The following is a 27,846-nucleotide window of genomic DNA, read 5'->3' as shown; positions in this document are numbered from 1 at the left end:
TCTGACAAAATACCAATTTGCATTACAAAACCAAAAACATCAACGGTGATTTTCTTCTCAAAAGGACAATCAGAGCATGCAGGCACAACAATCACAGCAAATATAGTGCGGTTATGAGGGCCAGTCTTGGCACACAAACTCCCACACGCTTTCATAAAAATTGCATGTGCAGGCGCTCTCTTAAAACAACTGCTTTGTTGGCTGAAAAGTCAATTTTAACTATTCATTCGTCTGATCCCTTTGTGTATTTGTGAAAAGTTCATCACACTTTTTTTCTAACACAGGACAGTTGTCTTAGCAACAAATAACAGTTGATATTTCCCCTTTTGTAGACAGAGAGGAGGAGAAAGTTCTGTCTGCATCGTTCCTCTCACCCACATTTCCTCCGCCTCACCACTGCTGTTTATTCGGCACTACGGCTCAGACCTGTCGGGTGCTCTGTACGTTATATTACCTTAAATGTCAGCTGCTCCTTGGGCCGACATTGCTCAGAGTGAACGTATTGTGCTCTGCTCAGCACAACCATCTATTGATAAAAAGGTCACTCTGAATGAAAATCCCCATGGTTAAAGGAGAAAAGTTGCATCTTTATTCTTTATCTTCAGTTTCCACAACAATCTCCAAATCTTCATAATCAAAGATCAGGAAATGACAAAGCACAGCAGCTCAACCTGAGCTTTCTTGTTCCCGCCTGCGTCTGATGTAGTGTCGTTCAGTAGCCTGAAACAATCGAGTAGGACTAGAATAGGAAATGTGCATTAATATTAATTGTCAGTGAAAATTGATAGAATCTTTTCTGCAGAATGCTAATTAGGAAAATATATTTTCTTTTGCAGTCTAAGTCCTTTGAAAACACCTAGATGTGGCTTTTAATTCAACATTTCTTGCAAACCTTGTCCCTGAAGAAGTTATTCTATAATAAAGGAACTTTTCCCCTCTGTAGGCTTCACAACCCCATACAGCTTATGTGATAATAAAGTGAGTTGAATATTTCTGTATTAAATTGTAAAAAGCATTTCTAAAGTAGCTTTGCATATTTTCCTTTGCCATCTTAAATTTCTGTCCATCTTTCACTTTAAATGGAAAATGTAATCTTTAAATGTAAATATGACTGTTTTAGATTTATTTTATTCTACAGAAGAATTACTATTAGTGCACCCGCCCCTGTTTTCCAATGAAATATTTTAAATCGATGCTCAATACAGGTTTATGCTATTTGGACCATTTTAACCCTCTTTTTTTAATAGATCCACTTTGAATAAGAACTGTTTTATGGTTTATTATTATATGAAAAAAGGTGACAAAGAAATACGACTCAGTAATGGTAAAGACATATATTTATTTCTCAACACAAATAAAAAAAACATGCTCACCCATCACATAAAGGAAAGAAAAGAGATAATCTCTCCATTTTTAATATCTGTACCGACATTGCTGTCAAGTGTCTTTTTGAATGTAATAGCACTCTATGAAGACAGAAATTCTTTAAAAAATCCAAGTCTATGCCCTTTACACTGAAGCCCCCCACCCAGACCTCCCCCAGCCTGTAACCCCCCTCCGCCCGGCTCCTCTAACCCCACCAGAACAATAATCACAGCATTATTTGAGCAGGTTATGCTGAGAACTCAGTCCTCAGAAGTCTTAATAACCTGGAACAGTGTGACGTTGTAGAGCACCTGGTGTCCGTTGTTCCAGGTGTACAGGACCCTCTCCCTGGGGTTGTAGTCCATCATGGAGATATGGGAGTACTGGTTATGGAAGGGGATGTCTGTGTACTCATAACTTGACGTGTTGGTGTAGTAGGCAAAGTAGATTTTGGCACCAGCCAGGTGGGAGTTGGTGACATAAAGCGTACCACAGATCATGAAAGACTCTCCAGCGCTGCGCTTGGGAAAACCCGTGTCCCAGGTCTGCAACACTTCCAGACTCTGGGGCTCCAGGCGGCTGATGACAATGTTCCCGGCGTTGGGGATGGTGGTGTAAACGGCCCACAGGCCATTCTCATCCGCCATGAGGTCGATGTCAGAGGAACCACCCCAGGAGTATGGAAAGGTGTTGTTGTATCCGGCACCGCTCAGGCTCCGCTGCACGAGTACGCTTCGAGAGCGGAAGTGGTATTTGATGATGATGTTACTCTGGTACTTGTTGTAGTAGAGCGAGCCGTTGTAGACCACGTGACCAGTGCCTGCCCAAGGGTGAGGGAGCAAGTGCTGCACGAAGTTCTGCCCCTTCATGAAATCCGTCATCGTGCGGTACTCCAGCACACGCCGTCCCTTGAAGTAGCCGTCCATCGACCACACCTGCGGAGAGACGACAGCTAAATCTTCAAACATTGACATGATCTTTTGGTGCGTCCCCGGAGGAACCTTTCTGAAGGTGCCGTGAAGTCCTCGGCATATGCCATTTGCATAAAAGTGCAGGGGTTTGTTCGATTGTTCAGAGTGAGCGCAAAATGATTGATCTGTCCTTCACGAGGGAGTGGAGATGTACTATGTGCTTTGAGTCAACCACTACTTGTGCTCCCACTCTTCCTAGTCACCATTAACAGAAAATCAATGCGTTAAGCAGCTCCGTGTTTTCTCTTGAGCGCTCTCGGTGGACCTCGCCACAGTGGTGCCCCCTTACCAGCTGCGTTTAGGTTTTGTTCTCCCCATGCTTCCACCGAGGATGAATTGGTCCCATAATTGATTCAGTTAATCTGCAGTTGGCCTAGAGGTTTATTGTGTCCTTCATATATCAGGGAGAGCTTTGCTAAGACGTCGCTCTCATTCATGTGATGCGCTAGGCATCAATGTTCTCTTCTTTCTCCTGTCTTTCATGGTCTGGTACTCATAAACACAATCCCAGGGAGGGAGAAGGGAGGAGGGTGGGTGTGTGGTGTGATACAGCAGCTGAATTATAGAGAAGGGGAAGATAATTGATCATTAAGCCTCCTTTCTCTTCTGCTTGCTAACAAGATTGCCAAGAGCAGACTAGCAGCCACCCTGAAGCTGCAACACAATTACCCCAATCTTTTTCAGGATTTCTTTACTCTCCCTCAGTCTCAGCGACATGACTCAAATACGATGAAATATCGTTCAAGTATCGGTGTGTTCGTGAATCAGTTATTGATTTCAAGAATGTTGGGTGATATAAGACCCAGCCAAGGACATTCAATCATGTCAAATGACCTTTTCTGTTGGCAATATCTATCAAGCCTGTTATGATACGAGCTGGGGAATGAAAAAGGCCATTGTGAAGTGTTAGACTTCATCAGTTTCCATTCCCCTCTGCAGATGACTAATAATACAGCCCTCCCCATCACGTTTATTCAGCGGGCTTAACAGGTCACTCCCTTTTGGTTTGTTTTTTGTTAGTTAATTTTTCCCAATTTTCCTACAGTAGCATATGCCTGCCCCCACAGCACCGCGTGTCATCTTTAATCAGCCTAAGTGATCACCCTGTCGGCCAGGGCACAGGACATCTTAATACACTCCATTTTCAAAACTTTCGCCCCCAACAGCTCATTCATCTCTCTGCAGGCGATGAAGCGATTAATCAGCTGAAGTCACACAGGAGGCAAGCGGATTCCATCCGTCAGGGACTCTGCCTGTTACCTTCACTGTCATTCCATTCGGGGCCGACTGCTCTCTCAAGTATCACACCACGGATGGGGGGAAATGTGGAAGGGGCGAGTTTTTGACGATGACCTTGTCTCTACTTATTGTTTGTGGACTATGTCTGTTGGTGCTGAGGGATAAAAAGGTTCTACTACAGGGAAGAGCGTAGGAAAAGTAGGAGCCTTACTCTGTTGTCTGAGCTCGGGATCATGGTGTCCGTCATCCAGGAGCCAAAGCGTGACCCTGACGCCCGCACTGTGATGGGATTACTGACACCGGTCAACTTCCCACAGCCTGGGGAGGTCAAACAGGCAACATGCACGAGGAAAGTGTCACACCATACCAGCAACGATTAAAATGAAAAAAGGCAACGATTAAAATTAAAATGAAATGATTTATTGATTGGCTTTTTGAAGACAGGCAGCCATTGATATTCTCTAAATCTTCTTTTAGGTTTCTATTTCCACTTTCAGCCCTTTGCTTTAAAGCAAAGCTTCTAAAAACAAATGGAGGGCCGAGGAAACAAGCACATTCTCACAGACTATTTGTCTTCCAGCGGCCATTAAAATGCTTTGTAAGGCACTGCGGTGTTGCATTTAAAGGCTCCAACTCAGCGCCTTCTTTAAGTGTGACCAGTCTATCTATCCTGACAGTCTTTCACACCAATTCCAGAGAGGAATGAGATGAATACGCTGGTCATCTGAGGTCACGTCTTTAGAGGACTAACTGATTTTGGAAAATACTATCACAGGAAATTATGGTTTCATTCACCATCAGCATGTGCCAGAATGGTTTCCGATAACATCTTAATGGAGTTTAATTCAATCTGTGCTTTGGTTCCACTCATTGTGTGTGACTGATACCTAGTTTCTGCATGCAGGAATGGAGTCTGGTCTCCAGCAGCAACACTCTCTGGCGCAGCTCCTCGTAATCGTAAGCTCCCATCTCCTCTTGGATGGCCATCAGCACCAAGGACAGATTTCTCACCTCCTCCCGGAGACGTAGAATCATCTTAGCGTCTGCCTTGTATTGTTCCAGCACTGGCAGCAGAGGGAGCAGCTGGTTCACTTTGTCTTTCAGCTCCTAGAAGTGTCGTTGCGGAGACACAAAGTTCAGGGAGAAGATTAATAGTTCAGTGAGATGCTGCCGTCAGACTCTGGCGGATTTTCACTGCCAAGGTGTTTCGAGACACACACGCAACACTCAGCAGGAGTGTGTGTGTCAGACACAGTCAAACATAATTGGTACCAAACATATGCATATTCACACATGAGCCCAAACAGGCTTGTGTGATTTTCACACACAGTAAACTTGCACAACGTGTCTCGGTGTAGGATTGCAGGGCACATCAGGAGGGCCAGGTCTCGAGTGTGGAAATTAGGATTCTTTAGAGATAAATAAGCATATCAATAAAAGTGTGGCCACCACAGGACGGGCTGTTTTCTCCTTGTTAAGGTTTTATCGTAAATCTGGTGATGGAGCAGCTCTCAGCCCCGTGGCGCCACATCATAAATCTCATTTTCCCCTTTTCAAGCTGTGAAAATCTGGCCTCGTTAATCTCCCGTGCTTTGCTATTGGCAACTTTGAGCTGTAGAAATTCATCAGGACAAACCCCGCTTTTTTATTATGCACCTTTATTGGATTTGAGTCCAGGTTATTCTTACTGTTTCTGCATATTGCATCCAGCTGAGACCTGACTGGTAGTTTACTTTCCAATGTCTAATTTCAATACCTCTGACTTGTTTTTAATAAAGCATTCTGTGTTCCTTTGTTGAGGAAAGGGCCACACACTAATCCAACGTTCTGAGCACCATCTGTAAGATTATGACAAACACGGAGCCTTGACCCAGCAACCTTAGGGCTGGAAGGCAGAAACGCTCACTTATAGTGGCTGCTGAGCCAGAGTTTGCAGAGAGATAAGGTGGAAATAAACAGGAATGAATACGCTGATCTCTGAATGTGGAATCATATACAGCAGGAAACTTGTCTGAGTGAAGGAGGAAAGGGGAGATGAGGATATAAAGAGAGGAATACTCAAACTGACAGAGAAAGTTTTCTCTTTTTAGCTCAATCATTCATGAGAATGTGCCTAAATTCCATCTCAGAGGCCGAATGTTTCAAAGATAGCATTTAAATTGAATTTGTGCACTTCTGTCTGCATCTGCAGAAATTATCTGTGAAGACTGAAAGAGGTTGCAGTCTTTGTTTGGAGTGAACAGCGATGGAATGACAGAAATCTGCCCCTACACAACAGGCGATAGACGCCCAGTTACCTGGAAGCCTTTCGGATTTAGACTGCGGGGGTTCTCAGACGCCACCTTCAGCTTTCCATCCACCACTTTCATGAGGTTCTCTGTATTCCGTACATACTGTAGATCTCTGTACGTCCGCAGGTCCAGCACCTCCATTGACTGGCTAATGTTTTGAACCTGAGGAAACACAGACACACACGCATACACACCACTGTCAGTTATTCAGGGAAATATCTTAACACGATCTTCATTAATTATCATCTGACACGCAGCTGAACCAGCTGCATAATTTGTCGGCTGGCTGAAGTTTCTTCCATGTTAATGCTGTTAAATCTGTGTTTAATCAATTGCACCTCTCAGCGGACATAGTTAGCACAACTTGGTCTGTTCGCTCTCAACCCACTCTGCTGCTGCACACCGTTTTATACACCCCCTCATCTCCCGCACGTTGTTACGGACTGTCCAGAAATTGTCCGAACGCCGACAAATGTTGCAGAGCTATAGAAGAATCACGTGTGCATATGTGCACCTGCCCACACAAACAGGCATCCACTCACGCAGCCGCGCATCACTGAGGCGCACAGATATTTTTTAAACCTCCCAATAAACACAAAACAGTCCCAACTTGCAAAGGTCATAATTTGGCATCAAGTCTGTTTTCAACCAAATGCTTGCCAGGCCTACTTTGACAGCCCACTCAGTGACTTTGTACCCAGCCTACTGCATTCTGCACCCAGCTCATCTCCCACATGCGTCACGAACTGGCCGGGGAGAAGTTGGACTTTGGAATATTTGAAAATATTTTCACCAATAAAATCTGATTTGACAGCCATAACAGACAGTCAGGGAAATATATGACTGACATTAGCCTGGCGTGTAAACAAATGCATGGAAACATTGCAGTGGATTAACTGGGAACATAAATAACACCCGCACACACACACACACACACACACACACACTTTGTACAACCTCAGATTATGAAATGCAACAAACGCACCCAGATTTTTGTGCTTTGTCTAATTCCTTTCAAATCAAAACTGCAGGAGTTCATTCAGTGATCTAAATGCCACATAGTTTAATGCCACATAAGCCTATAATTCAAATCAAAGGCAAACAGCTCCAAATGTAAAATACCGTTTTATGAAGGAACATCGAGGGATCGATTTCAATTATGCGGTCTGTCTCAAATAATCAACGTGGCTACCAAAGAGGATCGGTTCCTCGACCACAAGAGCATGCAGCGAGGACTGTGAACAAGAAATCTGTCAAATACTTGACTGTGTTCTCCAGTCTCATTTATGCCATCCTTGCTCACTCAGCCAGACGGGGGGTAAAAGGTGTTCTAAAGGCTGCGCCAAAAGCATTTTCCCAATTAAAGTCTGTACTAGGTGGCATTTTGCCTGCCTTTGCAGAAAACTGGACGGAGACAGCTGCTTTGCATTCTTTAAACAGGGGCCAGTGTTGACATTGTTGGCATAACCTTGACTTTCTGGATCAGGGAGCACTTTACACATCAGCTCCAAATCCTCCTCCACGCTCGAATGTCAACTGAGGATGTGCTAGCAAGCATGAGGGTCTAATCTGGACGTACACGCAGGTTAACACACACTCTCTGATGTGCAGCCGAGATAACGATGAACCTGGCTGTTCTTGTCTCGTCACGTGACCGGTGGGCTTGACTCTTTACAGTCAGACACTGTGTATTCTACATATTCATTCACCATACATCTATAACAACAGTGAAAATCTACAGAATGCCTGCAATAGCAGGGATGGGCATTTGAATACAAATTTATCAGTATTAAAGAAGACGAACTTGGAATGTGAATACTCGGTTGGAAGGCTTGCTCAGAGACCTTTGCCCTTACTGACCTGATGACATTACTCCTGCAGAGATGATGGAATCTCCTGTTCCACCACATCCCAAAGGGGTTCAGAACAAATGTGGAGGTCTTATGCGCACAACTGGCTGGAGTCGTGTTTAAGCAAACACTTGAAATCGATCACCTGGCCTGACGCTCGACTCACGGAATCTCCTGTGACAACACTTACTGCACGATTTCTTACCACATTCTGACCCAGCCTGTCTTTAGAATGATTTACAATTCCATCAATAGTATCAGCTAGGGGCAGTTCCCCCAGTACACTCCTACCAACAACCACATTGTGAACTTTTGAATGTTTAAACTTCCACCGTTCCACTAGCTGCCTCAGTGCACCCGGCTGCTGCCCCCTGATTGTGTCAATGCCGAATAGATCCTCTGGGCAAATACAAATAGATGAACATTGGAACATTTCTCTGAATATCCTATTCAGCGCCGACTGCTTCTTTGTCGTGAATGTCTTTTTTCTCAAAATGCACTTGTCTGAAAGCATTTCAGTGTCTCCTCTTTGGCTGCCTGAACATGTAGTCCATGAAAAAGCAGCCGAGAGACTCTTGGGGAGGCGGGCTTCAATAAAAGTGAAGGTAATATGTGTGAAATCAGGTGTAGCACTGATCTATCAGGACCTCAGAGTCTGTCAGCGTGTCAATCTACCCCTGTCTGTCTGAACAAAACCCCATCAATATCACCCCCGCATCGTCTGAAACCCCCTCTGCTGTTTTTCTCCTCACAGTCAGATATCAGTTCTAATCCCCCAAAAGAATGAGCTGCCACTATCAGACAAATGCAAACTCCCATTTCTGGGGTTGTTATTGTTTCGTTGGAGAACGATAAGTCGATGATGGAAAACTCCACACCGATTTCCAGTTTCGCATCATTCAAAAGCGATGACTTGATTTGTGGTCTTTGTGTTTCTGCTTCTCAGTTGTGTTTTTTCTAAACGTCTGGAGACCCAAATGAAGCCCTTGTGGGGGGAGATGCAAACAAAACACCTGCGGTCTTTGTATTGGAAATCTGCACACACAGTGGACTTTAGGTCAAAACCCCTCAGTGAATATGAGGTTTTGATTAATTATCCAGTTCCTGGAAGTGTGCGCTTGTGCTTCTTGCAAGCAGGGTGATAATTTGTCAGAGCCAGAAAAGAGCATTTCATTTGCTTCACATTCTTGTGAAGAGAGAAAATTCCCTTCAGCATCCTGCTCACGACAGACTGGATGAAATACAGGCGCTGGTTGAAGTGGCGGTTTGCATTACGTGGCGTTTTTGCGCGCGTGCTGCGTGGGTAATAGTCGTGTCTCAAAGTGAGCGTGTTATTGACAGCTGTCACCTTCTCCATGAGCTGGCGGAGCTGTCTGCTGCGTGGGTCGCGGTTACACATGTTCTGGGCCGGCGCGACCACGGTGCAGATGCACTTCCCATCTGCGTCCTGTGCCGAGCTGTAGATCTGCCAGCCCTCCTCTGGGCTGGGGTACAGAGCCTGCAGAATCAGAGAGAATCACAGATATTTTTTCAAGAACAAGTACAGAAACTGGATGTTTGTGTCCTCTACTGTTTATCGCTGTTGCCACCCAGCAGAACTTGTTAAAGTTGCAATGGCAGACATGTCAGAATACTGTGACACTGTGCATCCCAACATTTCTAGACTAATATATTTACAACTACTTGAGAGTACACTGTGCATTACAGTCCATAATGTGATTAGTTGTGCCCATTCTGCCAGTTAAAGTTGGCAACAGCGTCATCATTTCTGGCTTTCCTGTCTTCTTGGAATGTAGCTGATACCGATCGATCCCTATTTCAAATCCCCGGCAGCACGGATGAAGAATTAACAAACGCACAATGGACAAAGTGGAGCCAGAGATGACGGGAATTACAGCGAAATGGAGGGTGGATGGAAACCTGAGCAGACCTGCAATGGCTGAGAAAAACGAGTTGGTAGGTACGGGGATGCTGCGATATGCTGAGCAAAGAGGAAAGATTGTCCAAAAAACAGGTTTTTAAAGAAAAGATAAAGAGGGATGGATCAGATCTGCCAGCCTGAGAACTGAGCAGAAAACAGATGTGGATGCAGAGAGGAAATTGAGCTGTTCCGGATCAATAAGACAGTTAGTGGAGGGGTGGGGGGGTGCTGAAAGGGTGGATGTCTTCCTCTGACTAATCCAATCAAATGTAATGCTTGTATGTGTGCACGCACGTGCACAGACGCAGGGTTGAACAAGGCAATGCATTAATTCATGCTGCATCTATCAACACACACTCAGCATATAAAGTAACATGTAGTGAAGAAAAAGAGCGGCTGCTTTAGTGGTTAAGATGAATCGAAGCACCGTCCATGTCAAATAAGTGGGAGGAAGAGGCTTTTTGTGTGTGTCTGAGTTGTGCTGCTTCCTCCCAAGCTGTCTTGTTCTGCGTCGGTATCCTCAAGTTGAGAGATCAGATTAAAACGTCTGGCTGGGGGGGGGGGTCTGTGTGATTGGAGTGTAAAGTAGCAACTGCCCTGCGAGCCAATGTGCACACTGTCAGGTCCTGTCACTCTGACCAGTCCCTCAGCACTCCCTCCTCTCCCCCCGTTCCCATTCAATTACAGCCGATTCACCGAATTCAGAGTTGACCAAATACCGTTCATGTGGAATCTCAAATTAATTATAAATCCATCCACTCTGCACCCCCCCCAACAACACTTCCTGACTCATCCCAGGTGTCCCCATATGGGAGCACACTCTAATCTCCCAGCTGGGGGTTCCGAGAGGCTGGGTAGAATCATGGAGGCGACTACGACCATGTCTGGATACTCCAGGCAATCTAAACTCAACTAAATGCAACTAAATCCAAAACAGCCGAAGAAGATCACTTCTGGATTGGTTTTTATTACGGCAGCGTTCCACAATCATGAGGGGTTTGGATGGAAATTCATGCAGGCGTCTGAGAGATGAGGGGTCGTGAGACCGGTGTCTCATTCCAGCTCATATCCTGCAGTGCTAACGGGTAAAGGTTGGCATCTGCTGATGGTAAGTGCGGTGCAGCCTCCCTAGAACAGGAAAACAGCCACACAGCCATAGGCAGGATTTCCGCCTCTGTATTAGATATTCTCTTTCCATTCAGAAAGATTCTTTCAAATGAATAGAAAGCTATGCATCAATATTTAAGAGAGTTATCAGCTTAAAAGGGAGCTACTGCTACTGGCACACTGACATTTCTACCTCCAGTATGTTGCTCAGTTGGCAGGAATAAACATCCACCTGAGCTGAAAAAAGATTTGCAAGGCCCCTAATATTTATTTCTTCATTATCCAAATTGTGCAGACCGTGTTGGGTTTTCACAACCAACAAATCTTCCTCTTCGTACATTAATGTTTCATAAATGCTGGGCTGAAGTTATTAAAAGCTCATCTACAGCAGATCCAATTTCATTACCGCACACATCCATTCTGCAACTTTCACACGTTCGCAGTAATTTAAGGAGTGGGTGGGGGGGGGGGGGGGGGGGGGTAATTCGTAAATGCAAATGCACCGTCTCCCAATATGCTTCCTGCCTGAGATTTATATATCTGCACGCAGCGCTGATATATCAGGGAGCCACTATTGAACTCAAATAAGTTCTTATGTATGGTTCATAATTTAGAAGCCCCCTCCCTGCTGTGGAAACGCTCCATTCCCCTCAAATTGGGGATCAGTTTAGAATCGAACTTTTTAATATTACACAATCACAAGATATGGGGAGAGAAATCAATGGTCCAGTTGCGGGCTTGAGGAAATGACACCTATTTTATTGTTTTCCTGCCTCTACAGCTCTCAGGTAGCTCTGAAAACAAATCCTCTCCTCCCAGAAGGCAGTGTTTAATTCACTGTCCCAGAAAGATGTGAGGGATGAAAGAGAATATGTGAGCGCCAGACTTGTCACAGTCACAGCACCCATGCAAAAGCCCATTAAGGATGAAGGCGGCTGCAATGACAACAACAGGAAACCACAGAGAAGGAGAGCGGTTTAAAAAAAAAATCAATTGGGACCACTTGATAAACACTCGTCTTCAAGAGTCCCGCTTTGTCCGCCTCTCAGCACCACTTCCTGTGACATCACCACTGAGGGATGTCCGCCCATCAGCCCATCAGATCAACTACCTTGGGATTAACCGAGATATTAAAAGCAATAGACACAAAGCTCTCCTCCACTTTTGTCCAAGGCAGCGAGCTGATGATGTAAAGTTCTGATTCAGTTCGTGTTTCGAATGAAAGCTTGGCCAAACTCTCCACAAAACACAGGGATTTAGGGTAAAACCACCACAAACGCTAAAACAATTACAAAGTTTGGAGAGCTAATCCAATTAGATAACCAAACTGATGCTGGCGCTGTCAGACGCCGCGCGGCGAACCTCCTCTGGCAAACCATCAGACTGACCCTGATGCTTGCAGCTGTAAAGCCAGAGCTAAATGAGGTCATAAATCTGATGCTCATGAAGCTTCCTGCTTCATGAGCATGACGGGAAGTCTAATGGAAGTTTTATAAGCAGCGGGTTGATGGGACAAATGTTGGCACGACTTCTGGATCCAGCGTGTGCTGACAGCTGCACCATTTACCTTTGACCCCCTCAGTGTTTGACCCATGAGCACAAACATCCCTCTCCCATTTCCCCATGTTGGCACCTTGGTGTAATTACACAAAAATGGGCAAAACACAGTTTAAATGATGCTTTACTCCTCTCAACCAGATAACAGCCCCTCCACGAGCTCTCCTGTGAAGGTTTCTCTGGCTCATATGGGAAACTGATCACCACAATAAGCCCAGCGGGGTGGCCAGTCAATAATGTGACTCACAAGCCCATCACGCTCCTTCCTGCTGACTCCTTTTTCCTCCCTGCTGCCTCCAACTCTCCCCCAGTCTATCTCACCCATGACTGCCAGCCCGCCTGTGTGGCCTCCTGCTAACTATCCATCTGTAGCTCACTTGTTCCAGCCCAGATCTCCACTAAATGACAGGACAGCGGCACCATAATGGATTTTGAAGTGGAGGGGAGGGACACTCAGCTGGACAGTTCTTATCCACACTTAATGCTCGACAAATACAGTAAATGAGAGCACAACTGAGTATTTTTAGCTGCCTCCTTTCAAAGCATTTGGTATCTTATTTGCAGTAAAAAGGGACAAGATAACACCGTCATGGTGTGAGAAAGGGCAGGGAGATAACAGCACCGGGGAAAATGGAGAAGGAAGCTGTGCAAAGTGTTAGAGCACAGTGTTCAAGTGGAGGAAAATGTAGTGTAGAGGCTGCGTGACCCCTAAATCTGAGGCGTCACCGTTCGTCTGCTGCTGTGTGTTGTTTTAGGGTTTTCCATTTTTAGTAGGTTGCTGCACTGAGCTATTTCACATACTGGAGATACTCAGATCACCTATGACATTGATGACAAGGCCATCTGCTTGATATCATGCCCAGACGGCTTTAATACTCTAGCATAATTGTGTGAGGAAGCACTTTTGCACAGCAGCAGTGCAAAAGTGCTCTACACTTTGTTGTAGAGCTGCGTCAGCACAAAAAAGCACCGAAAACCCCTCCAATTGTTTAGGTGTCTTTAAATGAATCACAATAGTCGTCTGCGCAGAGTGCAGCGTCAGCATCACAGCAAAAGAGACGAGTGTCTGCAGACGGGCTAACGGCTAAATCACAGCAAAAGACTGTTGAAACCTTCCACTGCTTCAGTACTGCTCTTATACTAATAGCAATAGAACATGTTTTAGCAAATTAGCATCAAATTAATGAGGAAAGGGATCTGCGTGAGGTAAGAGGTGATAATAAAATACTTTTCTTGCTAATGCAAGAAGATTCTGTTCATGTAGCTAAACCTAATCATTTTGAAGCTGCCTAAATACATTCTAAATGTCTCCGTGTTTCCCTTTAGCATTTCTACACTGATGCATTTTTCATCTTCATTATAAACAATGTTTAGGGTTATTAAATGCTGTAAAAGACAGTAAGAATGATAATGTTATGCATGAAACATCTGGCAGATGTCTGGTTGATGCTGGCCAGACCGTTTAGTCACACCAGTTCCCTGTGAGGAATGACTTTAGTGCCGTGTGGACCAGCGATGGCCGACAACATCTCAGTCAAGTGTGTTCTTAGACCAGCTGCTTGGATGACAGACACAGAGAGAAAGCAAAGCGAGCTTTGAAAATAGCTGCGAGCTGAGAAAATATGGGCCGAGCGCACACGAGGAGCAGCAAGGCAGCGGCCACCGGCGCTCCACCGCGTCACAAGCAGCTAAATCATCTTTGATCGGAGCTGGAAACCCCGAGAGGGTCACGAGGTGCCCCTGCCATCATCACAACACGGGTCTCATCAATAGTGATGGGACTTAGAGGCGAAGCTTTACACTGAACTTTTATTTGGTGCCAGTGTTTATGAGGGAAATGATTTCTGTCTCAAAGCGATGACATTTCCCATAACCACACACAAACTGTTACCCTCTAATGTTTCTTGGCACCGTTGCGCCGCCTCATCGGTCTTGATGAAAATTTGATGAAATGAATTTAAACGGTTACATTTTTTCCCCTCCCTCTGTTTCTTGTAAAAGAGGTTCGCCTGAAAGAAAATACCCACTTATTACTGCCAATGTTCCATTCAATCCAGTCAGAAATGTTAATATCGGAGCTTCCTGTCGGCCTTAAATCCTCATCAGAATAAATTTACTCAGGGAAAAAATGGAAGCGTTTTTATTGCCGCTGACAGGGGAGGAGCAGGATTCTGAGAAAAACATGAGAAAAAAACACCAGTGTTGTTTTAAACCAGCCTTGTTTCTTTCCAACGGCTCTCAGGAACACAATTATGCAGACAGAAAGTGGCACGTTGGTGCTCAAACAAAGTATAATAAATTATAAAACTCTTCTTCAAACAGATGGGCCTTCACCTGTGAGACGTGTGAATGCTTAAATGCACTTAGAGAGGAACACACACACACACACACACACACACACACGCACACACAGACACGAACACTTTTCGTATTGAGACAAGACATTAAAGAAGACATGGAGGGGGAGGCTTTTACTATTTTTTCCCAGCTTAACACCTTTTACTGACAAAATCCAACGTGTTTGCATATGATACTCAAGTGTTTTTCTTTCCCAGTTGAATGAATTTCAAGAAATGAGGCATAGTTGCAGCTCTCGCGCTGTCTGCACCTCCCCGTCGTCCCCATCACCTCTAAATGCGAGCATCACCCGTCCAACTCCGGAGGAGGCTGACAGATGGGATCAGCCAGAGCATCACTCAGAACAGCTCCCTACCTCTCCTCACCCTGCCAAAAAAACCATATGATTTACCTCAGAGGGCTGCGCAGCATCCTCGGTCTCCCGCCACCGCTCATGAACGGTTTAGGCGCTGCTCATGTGAAGATCTCTATGCCCCCCCTTACTAAGTCCCAAATCCATAGTTACTGAAACACACTCTGCTTTGTTCTATGACCCCGCTCATGTGTAGAGGGACAGCATGCATGCACTGAGGTGCAGAAAAGCTAAAAAAAAATTGCCATACGCACACTGACAATCCGCTCTGAGCTCCCCCCTCTGGAGATGGCAGTCCCATTGAGTCCCACCAGGGAAGGCAGAGTCTGAGACATCCAGTTGGTCACCATGGCCATCGTGCTGAGCACCGCTCCGATCTTCAGCATGGGGACGCTCATGTCTGCTTCCTGTGGTGCTCTTCAGCCAGCCCAGCCGTGCCCTTTGATGAACCTTGGCTCCAGACAGCCCGGCCACCGAACCAGCCTGTCAGACCCGACCACAGCCCCGGCAGCTGCCCAGCCTCCCAGAGCGGGTGAAGGACAGTTACAGGAGTCCGGCAGCACTGGCTCGGTCACGGGGACGCTGGGAGACTGGTTCTAGGAGAGCAGATCACATCCAGCAGCATTACGCTGGAATCTTCCCTCTCAGAGTGACTGCCTCCTCCTCACCCTCCCTCCCCCCTTCTCTGTGTCGCTCTCTCTCCCTCCCTTTCTCTCTTCCCTGAGCACCCGCCGCCTCGATCTCACAGACCAGCCTCTGCAGACCAGTTTTACAACTTAATAAATTCTCCTCTTTTTCCATCTTTGTCAAAATTTTAGTTATTAATGTGCCCAGCACTTTTTTATTCAGGGTTATATGCACGTATAAAAAGATTAAATATAAAGACGGCTGGCAGTGTAGACATGTGGAGATGGCAGTCACATCCTTTAATATACGAGACGCCCGCTTTCAGCAGCATTATTCTGCTTTATGACACGTCATAGATTACGGTAGCTTGTATCTTATATAGCATTTTACCTTCTGCATGAATCATATTTGTATTTATTAAGGTTTAAACCTTTCAAAACATGTTGAACTGAAAGTGAAAGTTTAGTTTGACACCATCGGGCTGGTGTCAATAACAGCAATAACACTTTAATAACAATAAAATTGCTGCACTAGATGAAGGGACGTCAAGACGTCAATTTTTCCTGCGATGGTTTAAGTTTACATTAATCATCTGCTTGGTGGCTGTCTGAATATACCACCCACTCCACTTCTTGTCTCCTTGCAGCAGTTTCAGCAGTTTGCTGGGACTCATATGGTATCACGTTGTCTCCAAGTCGTGCATAATGATGACAGAATGGCTTCCTCAGGCAATCCAGCCAAGTCGTATCATTTCCTGGATCTGCTGACTTATTCAGTTTGGTGGTTGCCCTCCACCGTCCTGCCACACTAGGTGAGTGTTACCGGCTGTGTGAGGTGGACTCTGACAGGACCAGAGAAGGGACAGCTTTTTGAGCCTCATCCAAAAACGTCCTTCGACCTGCTGTCGACATCGTCAACCTATTTTTGGTGCAATTCTGCCCCCACGTGGAAAAAACTGGAAAAACATCAAGATTATGAACAGATTTAGCTTTTTGATAATTAGACGTTTAGGACCAAGATTTTTTTTTTGGAAGGATTCGAGCGTTCAATTATTTTCAGGTTTTTGTGCATAACACAGTAACATTGGATAATATTGGACTTCGTTTCAAGCTAGATTTACAACGAGTTAAAGAATATAATTATCGATTCAGTATTTATATAAGAAAATGTGGTAATTAGGAGATACATTTGCTTGGAGGCTTCTTCGGGAAGGCGAACTGTCTGAGCTTGCGCTTCTGATAGTGCAACGATTTTAGTTTCCACAAGGTGGCAGCAAATATCAAATAGTTGAGCGGCTCACTGCTAAATTTTTATTCAGCTATTAAATTCTCATCGGACAATTCTTTAATGTCTAAAAAAAAAATAAACACACGATGTTCATACAATTAAATGCATTTTTCTATTTTTGAGCTACGTCTCAGCCAGGCCTGAAAATAGGCTTAAAGAAAGGGAGAGAAAAATGTTCTATTTTCAGCTAGCGTCAGTATATAGTGTGTGAAGCTGATTTATCAACCACCGCAAAGGGCTCACAAGTATTAGTGTTCTGCTACATTTGATAAAACCTATTACCAAAATAGGATAGCACTTTAGTTGAAACAGTAACATGCAAAATCGATTGTATCCAGATGTATTATATGATTCCAGTTGAGATGAAAAATAAATCCTTCCTATTTATTGTATTTTTTGAGTTTAGTTAGCCTTTTGGTGTTGCATCATTAGCACAGACTCCTTTCTTCCTGTGTGCACGCTGCACCTGATGGATGCACAATAACTGAATCCAAAGTGGCTGCTGTCAGAAGCTCTCATGTCTCCTGTTCTATATATAAGTCTTCTTTTTGTCAAACATTAGTATGGACAACTCTGCATATGTATTTGATTTAGCAGTGCATTTCTGATCTCTAACAACTGAAACAAATGCCCCCTTGAGCGAAGGTCAGATGTCAGTTTTTGTTGATTTAAAATATAGGGAAATGATGAATATATCTAAAAGATTAGATTCTGCCAATCATTTGTCCAATCACAGGGTCTTTGTCACAATAAGCCTCGATTCAGTAGGAGCACAAGGAAGTCTTTAACTTAAAATGTATTCATTTAATCTTGTTTTTCAAAGCCGTTCCTCATCATTTCCACTCTGATAATTAGCCCTCTGACGTTGACTGTTGCCATTATCTCCCCTCTTCTGCTGCTGCTTTTCTTTTGTCCCTGGGAATTTTATTTCGCCTTTAAGTCTTCTCACAGTCTCTGCTGTCTCTCTGGGGCCCTCTGGGGAAAATGGCATCATATCATGCGTCTCCTCCTGTGCCCTGCGTGTGTCCTCCCTTTGACTATTTCTGTCATGAACTGTCTGAGCGCTAATCTTGGGCTCATCCTCGGACCCAGACATGCAAACACGGAGGGAGACCGTTTCTCCACAAACATCTCAATATGGCCGTATGCTGTATGGACAGAAGCTAAAAAAAAAAAAAAACAGTCCTCTGCATTTCTTGCCAGGGGCATGCTCTCTAAAGGACAGTTTTAATCAATTCAAATAGTAAAATAAAATCCTGCGAACTGCAGAAAAAGCATCCCATCGATGGATGGCAGTAAAGTGCTACAAAGCCCCGAGGCCACAGGGATGTGCTACGAGTGAGGTAAAATTACTGGGGAGGAGAAAAGACCATGCACTGCCTACTTACTTGCTGGGAATACAAACAGATGTGGCTGAAATAAAGGACCGAATTACACCTCAGCTAATTACAAAGACATCCGTCACCATGATGAAGAGTTGTTATGACTGACACGGCCAGGCTGCACATAAACACAGCCCCCGCTTGAGCTCTGGAAGATGCCAATGTCGAAGAATACTGTCCTTCAGAAATAAGATGATGGACACGAGGGCCCGCTGCCTTCTAAATATATCAAAATCAGCTTAAATTGAGTGTGACCTCCATTACCATGGGAACAGTTTAAATGACAGAAAGAGGTTATAATGTAGGGCTGAAGCTGGTGCATATCGCCGCGCTTCAACGAGGAGTATTTAATCTATTCGCAGCTCCTGTGGGCCTTGACCAAGGATATTCCTCTGGGGTTTTACATTTTATTATTGCAGCGCTAACCCCCACATGCATAGAGTACAGAGAGCACAGCCTCTCTAGTTCAATATGCTGTAAAATAGGAGTGAGTGTGCACCATGAATGCATATAGACTCAATATGTCCAGCAACATCAGCACATCTTTAAGCACTACAACCTCCAAAAATAAAATACAGGAGCATTTAATGCGTTTGCGACAGATTTGTTGATGCACGGGAGGCCTGCTTGAATTCGCAGCCACAGATCTGCACGTGTGTCGACACTGTATTTTCTCTCCACTGAGGTGTCAAACATCCTCTAACAAAGTCCCAGTTTTCAGTGATCTGCAGGTTACGTATGCAGCATCTGCATAATATAATAGAAAATAAAGGAAGAGACCAATAGCCTCACTGGCCTATAAATTACAGAAAAAAGATCACGTTTGTGCAGTCATGTCTGCTAACAAGTGAGAAGCTTTCCTTCCCGTGGAAAAAAAATCAATAGCGTAAGTGTGTCAGGCTGACCGTATTGACTGTAACACACCTACATTACCCTGTGGTGAGTCCATCCGTTGTCTCCAGAGACTATTCTATCTAATCAGCCTATACTGATGCCAGCTCACAGTACACTCGCCTCAGAGAACCTGCTAAATCCTGTTGACAGAGTCATTCTGGCACAAATTGTTACATTTATATGTGGGGTGAAGCGAGATCACCTCACTTCAGTGTTATTAGTGACCCGTAAGATGTTCAACCTGTAAACTGAAACCAATGTGATATTTGTTCAAATGCCACATTCAGCTCTGATTTAAATGACATAGGTCTGATTATCTTTGCAGTAATGAATGAATGAGATATCCATTTGGCCCATGCGGATCCTTTCGCTCAGAGCTCATGAAGGAAAAGTGCGATCAGAGAGAAGAATTGCATGCAGCAATCAGCTGCCATGTGCTCCACATCGCAGCGTGAGTCCTCCACTGTTCTGCACCAGCCCATGCCAGCCGCACCAGCTGAATACAGTCTGCACAGCATTTCCGGGGCTAAATGGGCCCGGTTAAATTGCCCGCACATGGAGGCAATCAGGCGTATATGGACATGCAGACGTTCACACACTGTATGCAATTACGATGATCACCCCTGACTACACGCCTTGATTACCAGTGTCCCATAAAAAAGATCCTTCTTTGCTGTGCTGACACATCCTGACCTTTGCTCCTGCACGCTAATCAAGAATTCAAGATATTCCTGTCGAGAGAGTGATGCCCTCACGCAGTCTGAAACAACCACTGATAATTACAAGGGTAAGGGTTAAACATGCTTATGACCTCATCTCTATCTGCAAAAAAACCCCCAAAAAACCCACAAAGATTCACGGCAATGTCAGACTGTGCACGCGGCGTCTTTTAATTGAGTAGAAAGGAACTCTCATCATTTTAATATCATCTGTTTGCAGTGGCAGCATCACAGTGATGAGGTGATGACCACGATCCTCAAAACTCAAAGAATAAGGTGATGGGGAACACAAAAGAGGACAGATTTTCATGTTTAGCCGAGCCTCAGAGAGACAGAGAGGAGGAAAACCAACAGCAAGGAGAGAAAAAGATGGCGATGCCTTTGAAAATCCCCAAGGTGACAAATTTACATCTTGTCTCCTTTTGCGCCGTCTGCAATAGCAAATCGAACAAAACCAGAGAGGAGCGGCAGGATGCTGGCAATTACAGTTGGAGAGTTTACAGCAGTTATTAAAAAAAGAGAGAAGAACCCTTAATGCTCTGGATCCAACAATGGCCAGAGTCCATCAGTTACCACTGTGTCTCAGTAATGAAGGGACAGAACCAGCCTGCAGTCTTTCATCCAGCCACTTTGTCCAAGCTCACACTGAAACCTCCATTTGTATCCTTTGTCTTCAGGTCATTAATGCTCAGGGAAGCTGTAACATTTAATTAGGGCCACATTATTAGCACAGCACAGGCACGATGTGCAACGGAGAGAAGTCGAAAAACCGCCTCGAACGGAGTATTACATTTACTGCTGCATGGAGTTGTGGGCAAAATGGTTAAGAGAAACACCAAAATAAACAAATGGGCTTGTCTCTGTGTGCTTTTGTGAAGTTGTGCCTCAAACGCTGAAGGAGAGGAAGGAATTATTATTGAAAATATATCGTTAATTGTGTGTTAACGTGCGTTACATGCTATGAATTCAAAAGTCTTCACGAAACTAATTAAATAAACAAACTGACAGGAGGAAATTTCCACATATGAAGAGTGGTGCCCACACCTCACAGAGCACCCCCCTCCTCCCCCTCTTTAGGCTGCCATTTGGCAGCCATTTGTGTGTGTGTGTGTGTGTGTGTGTGTATTCGTTATTAGGTAGGAGAAGGCAGGCTGGAGGAAGGAGCAGAGGAGGACCATGGTGATGGATCTTCATTCACATCTCTTAGAAGATGCAGAGCACAGCTGATCATAAACTACACCAAGATGCATCTCTGAATTTATTGCTCTATCAGACTACGGTGAGGAAATATACGCTAGAAAAAAGCTGGTGTCATTACAGGCTCGGTTTATACAGATGTCTGGATTTGAAGCTATAGACTGAACATCTACAGGCTTCACACCCACCCCCCACCCCCCCAAGCAGTATATTTGTGGGTGATGCCTGGGTGCACAGGAAAAGCAGAAGGTGCATTCAGGTGTCAGAGATGAACCTCAGAAGTTAGAGGAGTGCAGATGAGAAGCACACTTTATTGAAGGTCCGTGCACCAGCTGGATGGGTGCTGTTACTTCTACTGAGAGCAGTAAGAGATGAGCACCAGGCCCGAGGGGAGCGGCAGCCTGAAGCTTTAGGCTTTCAAAAGCGAGACTTCTCCTGAAATATCTATTCATCGCATCACCATTACTGTGGCTGAAGCTCTCGTCTCTGACACACACAAACGCAACACGGACGCCTGCAGCCCAGGCAGACACCACTTGACTGTACTGTATATTTCACTGATATTTAAAGCTTCTAGTTTTTCTTCCAGGGCCAGAGGGAGATGTGGGCTCAGGTATTGTGCTGGATATCTTCCAGCACACAAATATGATGTCATAGCAGCTGGTTGTGATGTCCCCACACACACACACAATAATGCCACTCTACATTATATTCCTTTTTCTTTTTTTCTGGCCAATTCTTCATCTTCCCTCCCTCTAGCTGCTTGAGTGAATGCACATGCTATTGTTTTGTCCTGAACGGAGCTGTATAGACAAGGCAGGATGAGGGTAATTAAAGACAATCTGCATGAGCCCTGAGTGCCAATAAGGAAGTACTGTATAATGGCACCACAGTGTAATAGTCCTCTAATTATTCTTCTTCTTTGGGTTAAGATGCAAAAGATAATCATCCTGCAGGCAGTCTGGAACAGAAGAGACGCGCTTCTATTTCTACCTCTACCCAGCCCGCAATCTTCCATTTCTACCAACTCTGTCTGTTCCTCTTTCTCTCAGCCTCTCACACGCTTACTGATTGTGAAACTGATTCCAGCCCAGTGTCCAAAAACACAACCCACTAAAACCTCATCACTAAATCAGTGTGTGTGTGTGTGTGTGTGTGTATGCGTGCGTGCAGCACTTTATTTAAAGGCACAATCAGCATGAACATTTAAGTTGGCCAAGATGGAGCTCACTGGGTGATTTGTTTTTAGAGACTTTTTTGGAATATTTTGCAATACTCTGATGTCTTTTGTTATTTAAAAATAAAATAAAAGGAGTGGCTGTGTGGTACAAGGCCACAAAGAATTTGTGAAATGAGCCTAGCAAGGAATCGATAGGGCTGCGCATGGATGGATGGTTCCTGGACGACACTCACTGTAGGAGCCTTCAGACTAATGTGCTTAACTAAAACTGAGCCGACTGATCAATAATAAATGAATCCAAAAGTCGGCGTGTTACATCACTTTCATCTAATTTATGTAATTCATCAAAGCTAGATCCAATTTATTGCAGTAAATGTCATAATTCTAATTTGATTCATCTTTAAAATGATGCCTCCAGAGATTCTAATTAGCAGTGTGTTGTTCCCTTTATGGCACTCTGCTATGGCCATACCCACATATAGAATCCAGACTTATTTTTCTTCTACTGTAGCATGTTGTCCTCTCTCTCTTTGGCATCTCGTGTCTCTATCAAAAGACCTCAGCGCCCTTCTCAGTGTGGGTCTGCAGACAGCAACTCTGCCAGCCTGCTTGATATGCAGCAGTGTCTGGACTCCTACGCCTCCCTGGCTGGAACCTTAAAGCCTTGTCAGCCACTCACAGAAAGCCTTCCTCATCAATGGCCGTGCATAGTGGCTTACTTATTCTGACAGCGCCGCGCGAAAAGTGCATCAATTTAGAGGGCCACTGCTGAACCACGTATCTCTCATCCTTCAGTCCACAAAACCAGAGCCCCCGCAGGAGGTAATTCTGACCCGCAAACACGGTGAGATGAGCTGGTGTGAGATCAGGTGATTTCAGAAAGGGAGGACAGGCTGCAAACATGACTGTGCCACTGTTCCTAAAAATGCAGGGAGGAAATAAACCAAAAAAATCAATTTCAGAGGGAAAAATATTCCCCAAGGTTTTTTTCCCCCCTCTTCTTCCTCTGTCCATGTGCTTGTGCAGGTGGGAGAATCTACATCTGACGCGCTGGTGTGAAATCCGCGTCTTTCTGACAAAGACAAAGAGACGCGAAGAGCACTGCTCAAGTGGCAACTTGTCCAATCTGCTCCGTCATCTGGAAGCCTTTGTATCAGAGCGGCAAGTGGAGCTCTAGGCGCAACAAGCCATATTTATATTCCAATCTTCTACGCAGAAACCCACATTGCCAGGCTCATAAAAGATTCATTGAGCTGGGGAAAGCAAGGTCGTACAGAAAACTGGTCAGAAGGTACCGCGATGCAATAAAACGGGGGACGGACCAGAAAAGCCCCAAAGTCTGGAAGCCACGGTAACCTCTGATTGTTGTGTATCACCAGCGGCTGCACTGATCTGATGATCAAACATGTCTGGACTCTAATCAGCATCCGTCAGTCCCACTGTCACCCAGCACCGACTAAGGTGCCTCAGCCATCTTTGTTGGTATTGATTTAACGTGTTGGTTGGCTCTGGATGCCATTGCTGACATGTTTGTGAGCTGCAGCGCAAAGGAGAATCAGAAAGGCAGACAAAAGCAACACGTGCACGCGCGTGTGTGAGAAAGACAGACAGCGTTTCCGCGCGCATGAGCGAGTGCATGTGTTTGCCTGTTCTGGGTGTTGTCAGAGAAATGTCACTGTTGCTCAGAGTCAGAGGCACAAACCTCTGGGAGTCCTGCACCCACCAGCACACGCACACAGACAGGAAGAGAACCTAGAGGAGATAATGCGATCTGGGAGATGATTTTCATCCCACCAGTCAAGCTTATCATTTCATCCACCATTGACAGCCAGCATACAAATAACATCCTATAGAGTCATCTGAAGCTGTCTGAAGTAATTAAGGCAGTAAATGAGGTAAGAATGGGCCACTATAAGCTCAGCAAACGCAAGTCGTTTTGATCTTCTCGCTCCTGCATGCACTGAAACCAAGGATGCGCCCTGTTTACTGGTGAATTATGGGACGATAATGGAAATTTAAAATAAAGCCAACGATAATGGTTTCCATTTATCTAGCAGGCCCACAAACTCCAAAGCTGTAGGTGGTGGAAAAACAGCCAGGAGGAACAAGAGCCATGGAGAAGATGTGGCGAGCTGTGAGGGATTAGTGTGGCGCCACGCTGGGAGGCTGTTTCCTCTGAAGAGGAAGACCTCAAGTACAACGAATGTTATAAGTCACCTTAAAATTTGTTAGTGTGAAGGAAACAATACAAAGGTTATATAAGAACCTGACGCTGCGGTGGGGAATGTGCTTTTTAAGGACTTCCTACAGACTCCTGGCTGATATTTATCCCTGTGTTTATTTCTATTTATCTCAAAAAGAACTGGTTATCAGCATTAATGCAGCTCGTGGCATTTTTTTCAACCCTAAGGTCGACATAATCTGAATGTTTTTCATCCTACTGTTTAAATACAACATTCGTCATCAGTTCTTGCTTACTATTATTTAGTCATCTTATTGCTATTGACCACCGTGAGCAGGTAATGATGATTATTGTATTGGCTAATAACAATAGATTATCACACATCCCTAAATCAAACTTAATCGGTCTGTGACTGTGCAGCTGGCACCAGCTTGTCCCTAAAGCTGTAACATCTGTATTTACACTCCCAGAAGACATGTAAGACCTCTCTAATTACAGTAACTATGGAAAGCCCAAGCCATGTTTGGGATGGTCCTTCAGGTCAGCGGGCCACCAGGGTTTCTGGCTAGACAATGGACCATCATCATTACCTGACTTTGAAACCCATTTTAAGGTGTAAGTATGGTGGCTCCCGAGGGATAACTGATAAATGCTGACACCCAAAAGGGAAACTCTCATGAGGATAGTAGTTGAAAACAGAGCTGCTCTGTTGTTTTAAAGCTTTTGAAATGTTGAAAAACCAACAAAGCCTCATCCAAATGAAGCTGCTTTTCCCACGACGAGCGGGAGGAAAGAGTCAAGGGAAATATGACATCCGATGTGCTTCAAAAAGCTAAAACAGGTTGTTGGAAATGAGAGGTAATTACATTGTCTATACTAACCAGTGGACCACCAGGTCGCTCCTGAGTGCAGACATTGCTTGTTGACCTCATATGTTTCTCCGCCTGACTACTCATCAATTAGCCAAGTACATCCAGACTGTTGCCTCATCTACAGGACCGGAGCATTAAAATCGGACATCCATTTCAACCCTTGGCTGGAGCCTGGGAAGTTTACCTCCATCATCAGGTACTAATATCGCCCCCATCTGAGTCATTCGGTGCCATATTTAGAAGACTGACCCAGAAACAGGTAAACAAACCAGTACAACCCTCAGCACTGCTATCACAAAGCATGCACAATGACCGGAAGCCTGAACGAGGACACATTGTTAGGCCAATACATAGCTCATAATTTTTTTATTTTTTTTTAAATCAACGGCAGTTCCAGCACTGTCAGAGCTGTGTGGTGAGGAGGAGCCAGCTTTATTAAAGCTCATCACCAGAAAAGTACAAAGGTTCAGCGGATCCCTCCTCTGTCTTTATGCAGGGCGGCTTTTATGACACAATTCTCTTTGGAGGTGCGACTGTGGCTCAGGCACTGTTTTATCATCACTGTGAATTGATTGAAGCGCTACCCTAATCAGTCATGACACAGGAATACACAATACAATCTCTTCAAGCAGCCCCGAATCAAACGTAATGCAACCTCATTATCTGGGGCTGATTGAGAAGCAGCACCTTCCTATAATAATGGGGAGTGCATCAACGCCGGCTCATAGTGTTAAACATGATTGTAACGCAGTCACAGTGAACATGACAACAGGCCGCGGACATAGAAGGAGATATGGTATACATTATACACACTGCGTACATATCAGGCAACTCTTGGCCACAAAGTAAATTAGAGTTGTGTTTGTGTTGCACGTTGACCTTCGCTGGGCATACGTGACCATGCAGTGCCACTAATGTAAGCCAGGCATTTTGTCTCTGCCTGGCAGATTTACACTCCCGTCCCTGCAGCTTGTCTTTTTTTCAATTCTAGCTCGGGGTCTGGATGCTGCATGGCAGAATGCACTCTGTTTCCTAGTGTGCCTCCTCCTGAATACCTGTACCCTCCCCCCTGCAAGGGTTGACAAGCTTTGGCATTTTGGTGAAACTGCGGCGTAAGAGGCTTTTGCTACAAAAACAAGAAAATGAAATTTGCCACAAGTGGCTCCATTATATCCGTGTCAGAGGGAGGGCTTTTACTGTGTTCCCTCTGGTGTGCTCCCTTTGGAACAGCACCAGGAAAAGAGTTTTCTGTCCAGAGGGTTCCTGCCAGGTCAGTGGTCGGCTCAAAACTGTCTGGACTGGATATCGGCCAAGCCAGCTGTCTGTCCTCCCCGACTCTGATGCAGCTCTGTCCTTGTTGCCCTCGCATGTGGAGGGACTGCAGACGGTGTCAGTTTTTGGGTCATCTGACTGTTCAGTGCAGATTTATTAATGCGATATAATGCAATATAAAAAAAGTTCACCCTTAGTAAACGGCTATTTTAAACAGCAAAGGTTAGTCTGGATTTATATTCGCTCGGACCGGACAAGTAAAAATAATCCAACCGTTGTCAAATCAGCAGACACAGTTTAAGTAGGTCCTTGCCAGTGGTTCACACAGGGTGACTGAGCCTTTGAGAAGGAAATGCAATTAGTTTTTTCTCCCATAAAACCAAAGCGAGTGTTTGTTCACTGCCCACCACACAGCGGAGAGCGTTTGGGGCCACAAGTCTTGGGCCAATGACTGTTCAGCTTACTGTCCAGTGTGAACACAACAGAATCTGTTGTGGAGGTTTTTTCATCAGAAGAATAATTTGACATTGATGCTTCCAGTCTTCGTTTTTATGTTTTGGTTAAGAAAAAAAAAGATGCGATCAAGTTCCTCAAAGTCCAAGACAGGAAATCAATCGACTTTATGTCCACCACAAATTTCTCGTGCCGCTGTATTTATTTATTTTTTGAGAGTCTTTCTATGATGATTACAATTAATCCAATACTGAAGTCTCACGAAGAAAGGAAAACCTCTTTGGTGAAATGGACGTCAATGAATTTAGTCTATTTTCATGTTTTTAAATAAATCTCCTTTGGAAAAAAATCCACAGTGAAATAATTCACACTACAGAGTTTAAAGCATAAATTATTTGGAAGATTCAGTTCTTCAGGAGATAAATCTCCTTGGGCACATTTGAAATGACCCTTGTGTTTTAGGTGAAGATAGCACATAAAAAATAAATTCTGCAAAACGTTTTGGTTTGTGAAACAGGACTCAGAAAAGAACACGCGACCCAGGTGGATGCTTCAGAAAGAAGCTGAGCCACAAAGGCCCTGTCAGGAACGGACTGATGTCAAACAGGTGCCTTTCTGTATCATTCACGCCAAAGACTCCAGGGGTTCATGGGTACTTAAGAAACACATGCAGCATGCGTACAAGCGCACTGCATCTGTCTCATTAAAGCAGCCTAAATATTTCATACAGACGTGTGCTCAGACTGAGAACACGTGGATGTCGGCTCTCA

General features: G+C 44.7%; 1 protein-coding gene across 2 annotated transcripts in view; it reads right to left on the bottom strand.

Annotated features, from left to right (window-relative positions):
- Window positions 1-1,319: 1,319 nt before the first annotated feature.
- Window positions 1,320-27,846, bottom strand: part of olfm2a (olfactomedin 2a) — a 28,636-nt gene continuing 2,109 nt past the window's right edge. The window contains exons 1-6 of one of the 2 annotated variants that reach the window (XM_003964757.3): window positions 15,266-15,662; window positions 9,065-9,214; window positions 5,873-6,028; window positions 4,463-4,682; window positions 3,787-3,893; window positions 1,320-2,300 (exon numbers count right to left, since the gene is read on the bottom strand). In XM_003964757.3, the coding sequence (XP_003964806.2) occupies window positions 1,626-2,300; window positions 3,787-3,893; window positions 4,463-4,682; window positions 5,873-6,028; window positions 9,065-9,214; window positions 15,266-15,409 (1,452 nt within the window). In that variant the 5' untranslated portion in view covers window positions 15,410-15,662 and the 3' untranslated portion in view covers window positions 1,320-1,625. Of the gene's footprint in view, window positions 2,301-3,786; window positions 3,894-4,462; window positions 4,683-5,872; window positions 6,029-9,064; window positions 9,215-15,265; window positions 15,663-27,846 lie in introns of those variants that run through there. The other variant, XM_029836277.1, reaches the window with a different exon arrangement.

Source organism: Takifugu rubripes, chromosome 5 (assembly GCF_901000725.2).
Source record: "Takifugu rubripes chromosome 5, fTakRub1.2, whole genome shotgun sequence".
Taxonomy (NCBI): Eukaryota; Metazoa; Chordata; class Actinopteri; order Tetraodontiformes; family Tetraodontidae; genus Takifugu; species Takifugu rubripes.
This window is presented reverse-complemented; position numbering and strand designations above follow the sequence as displayed.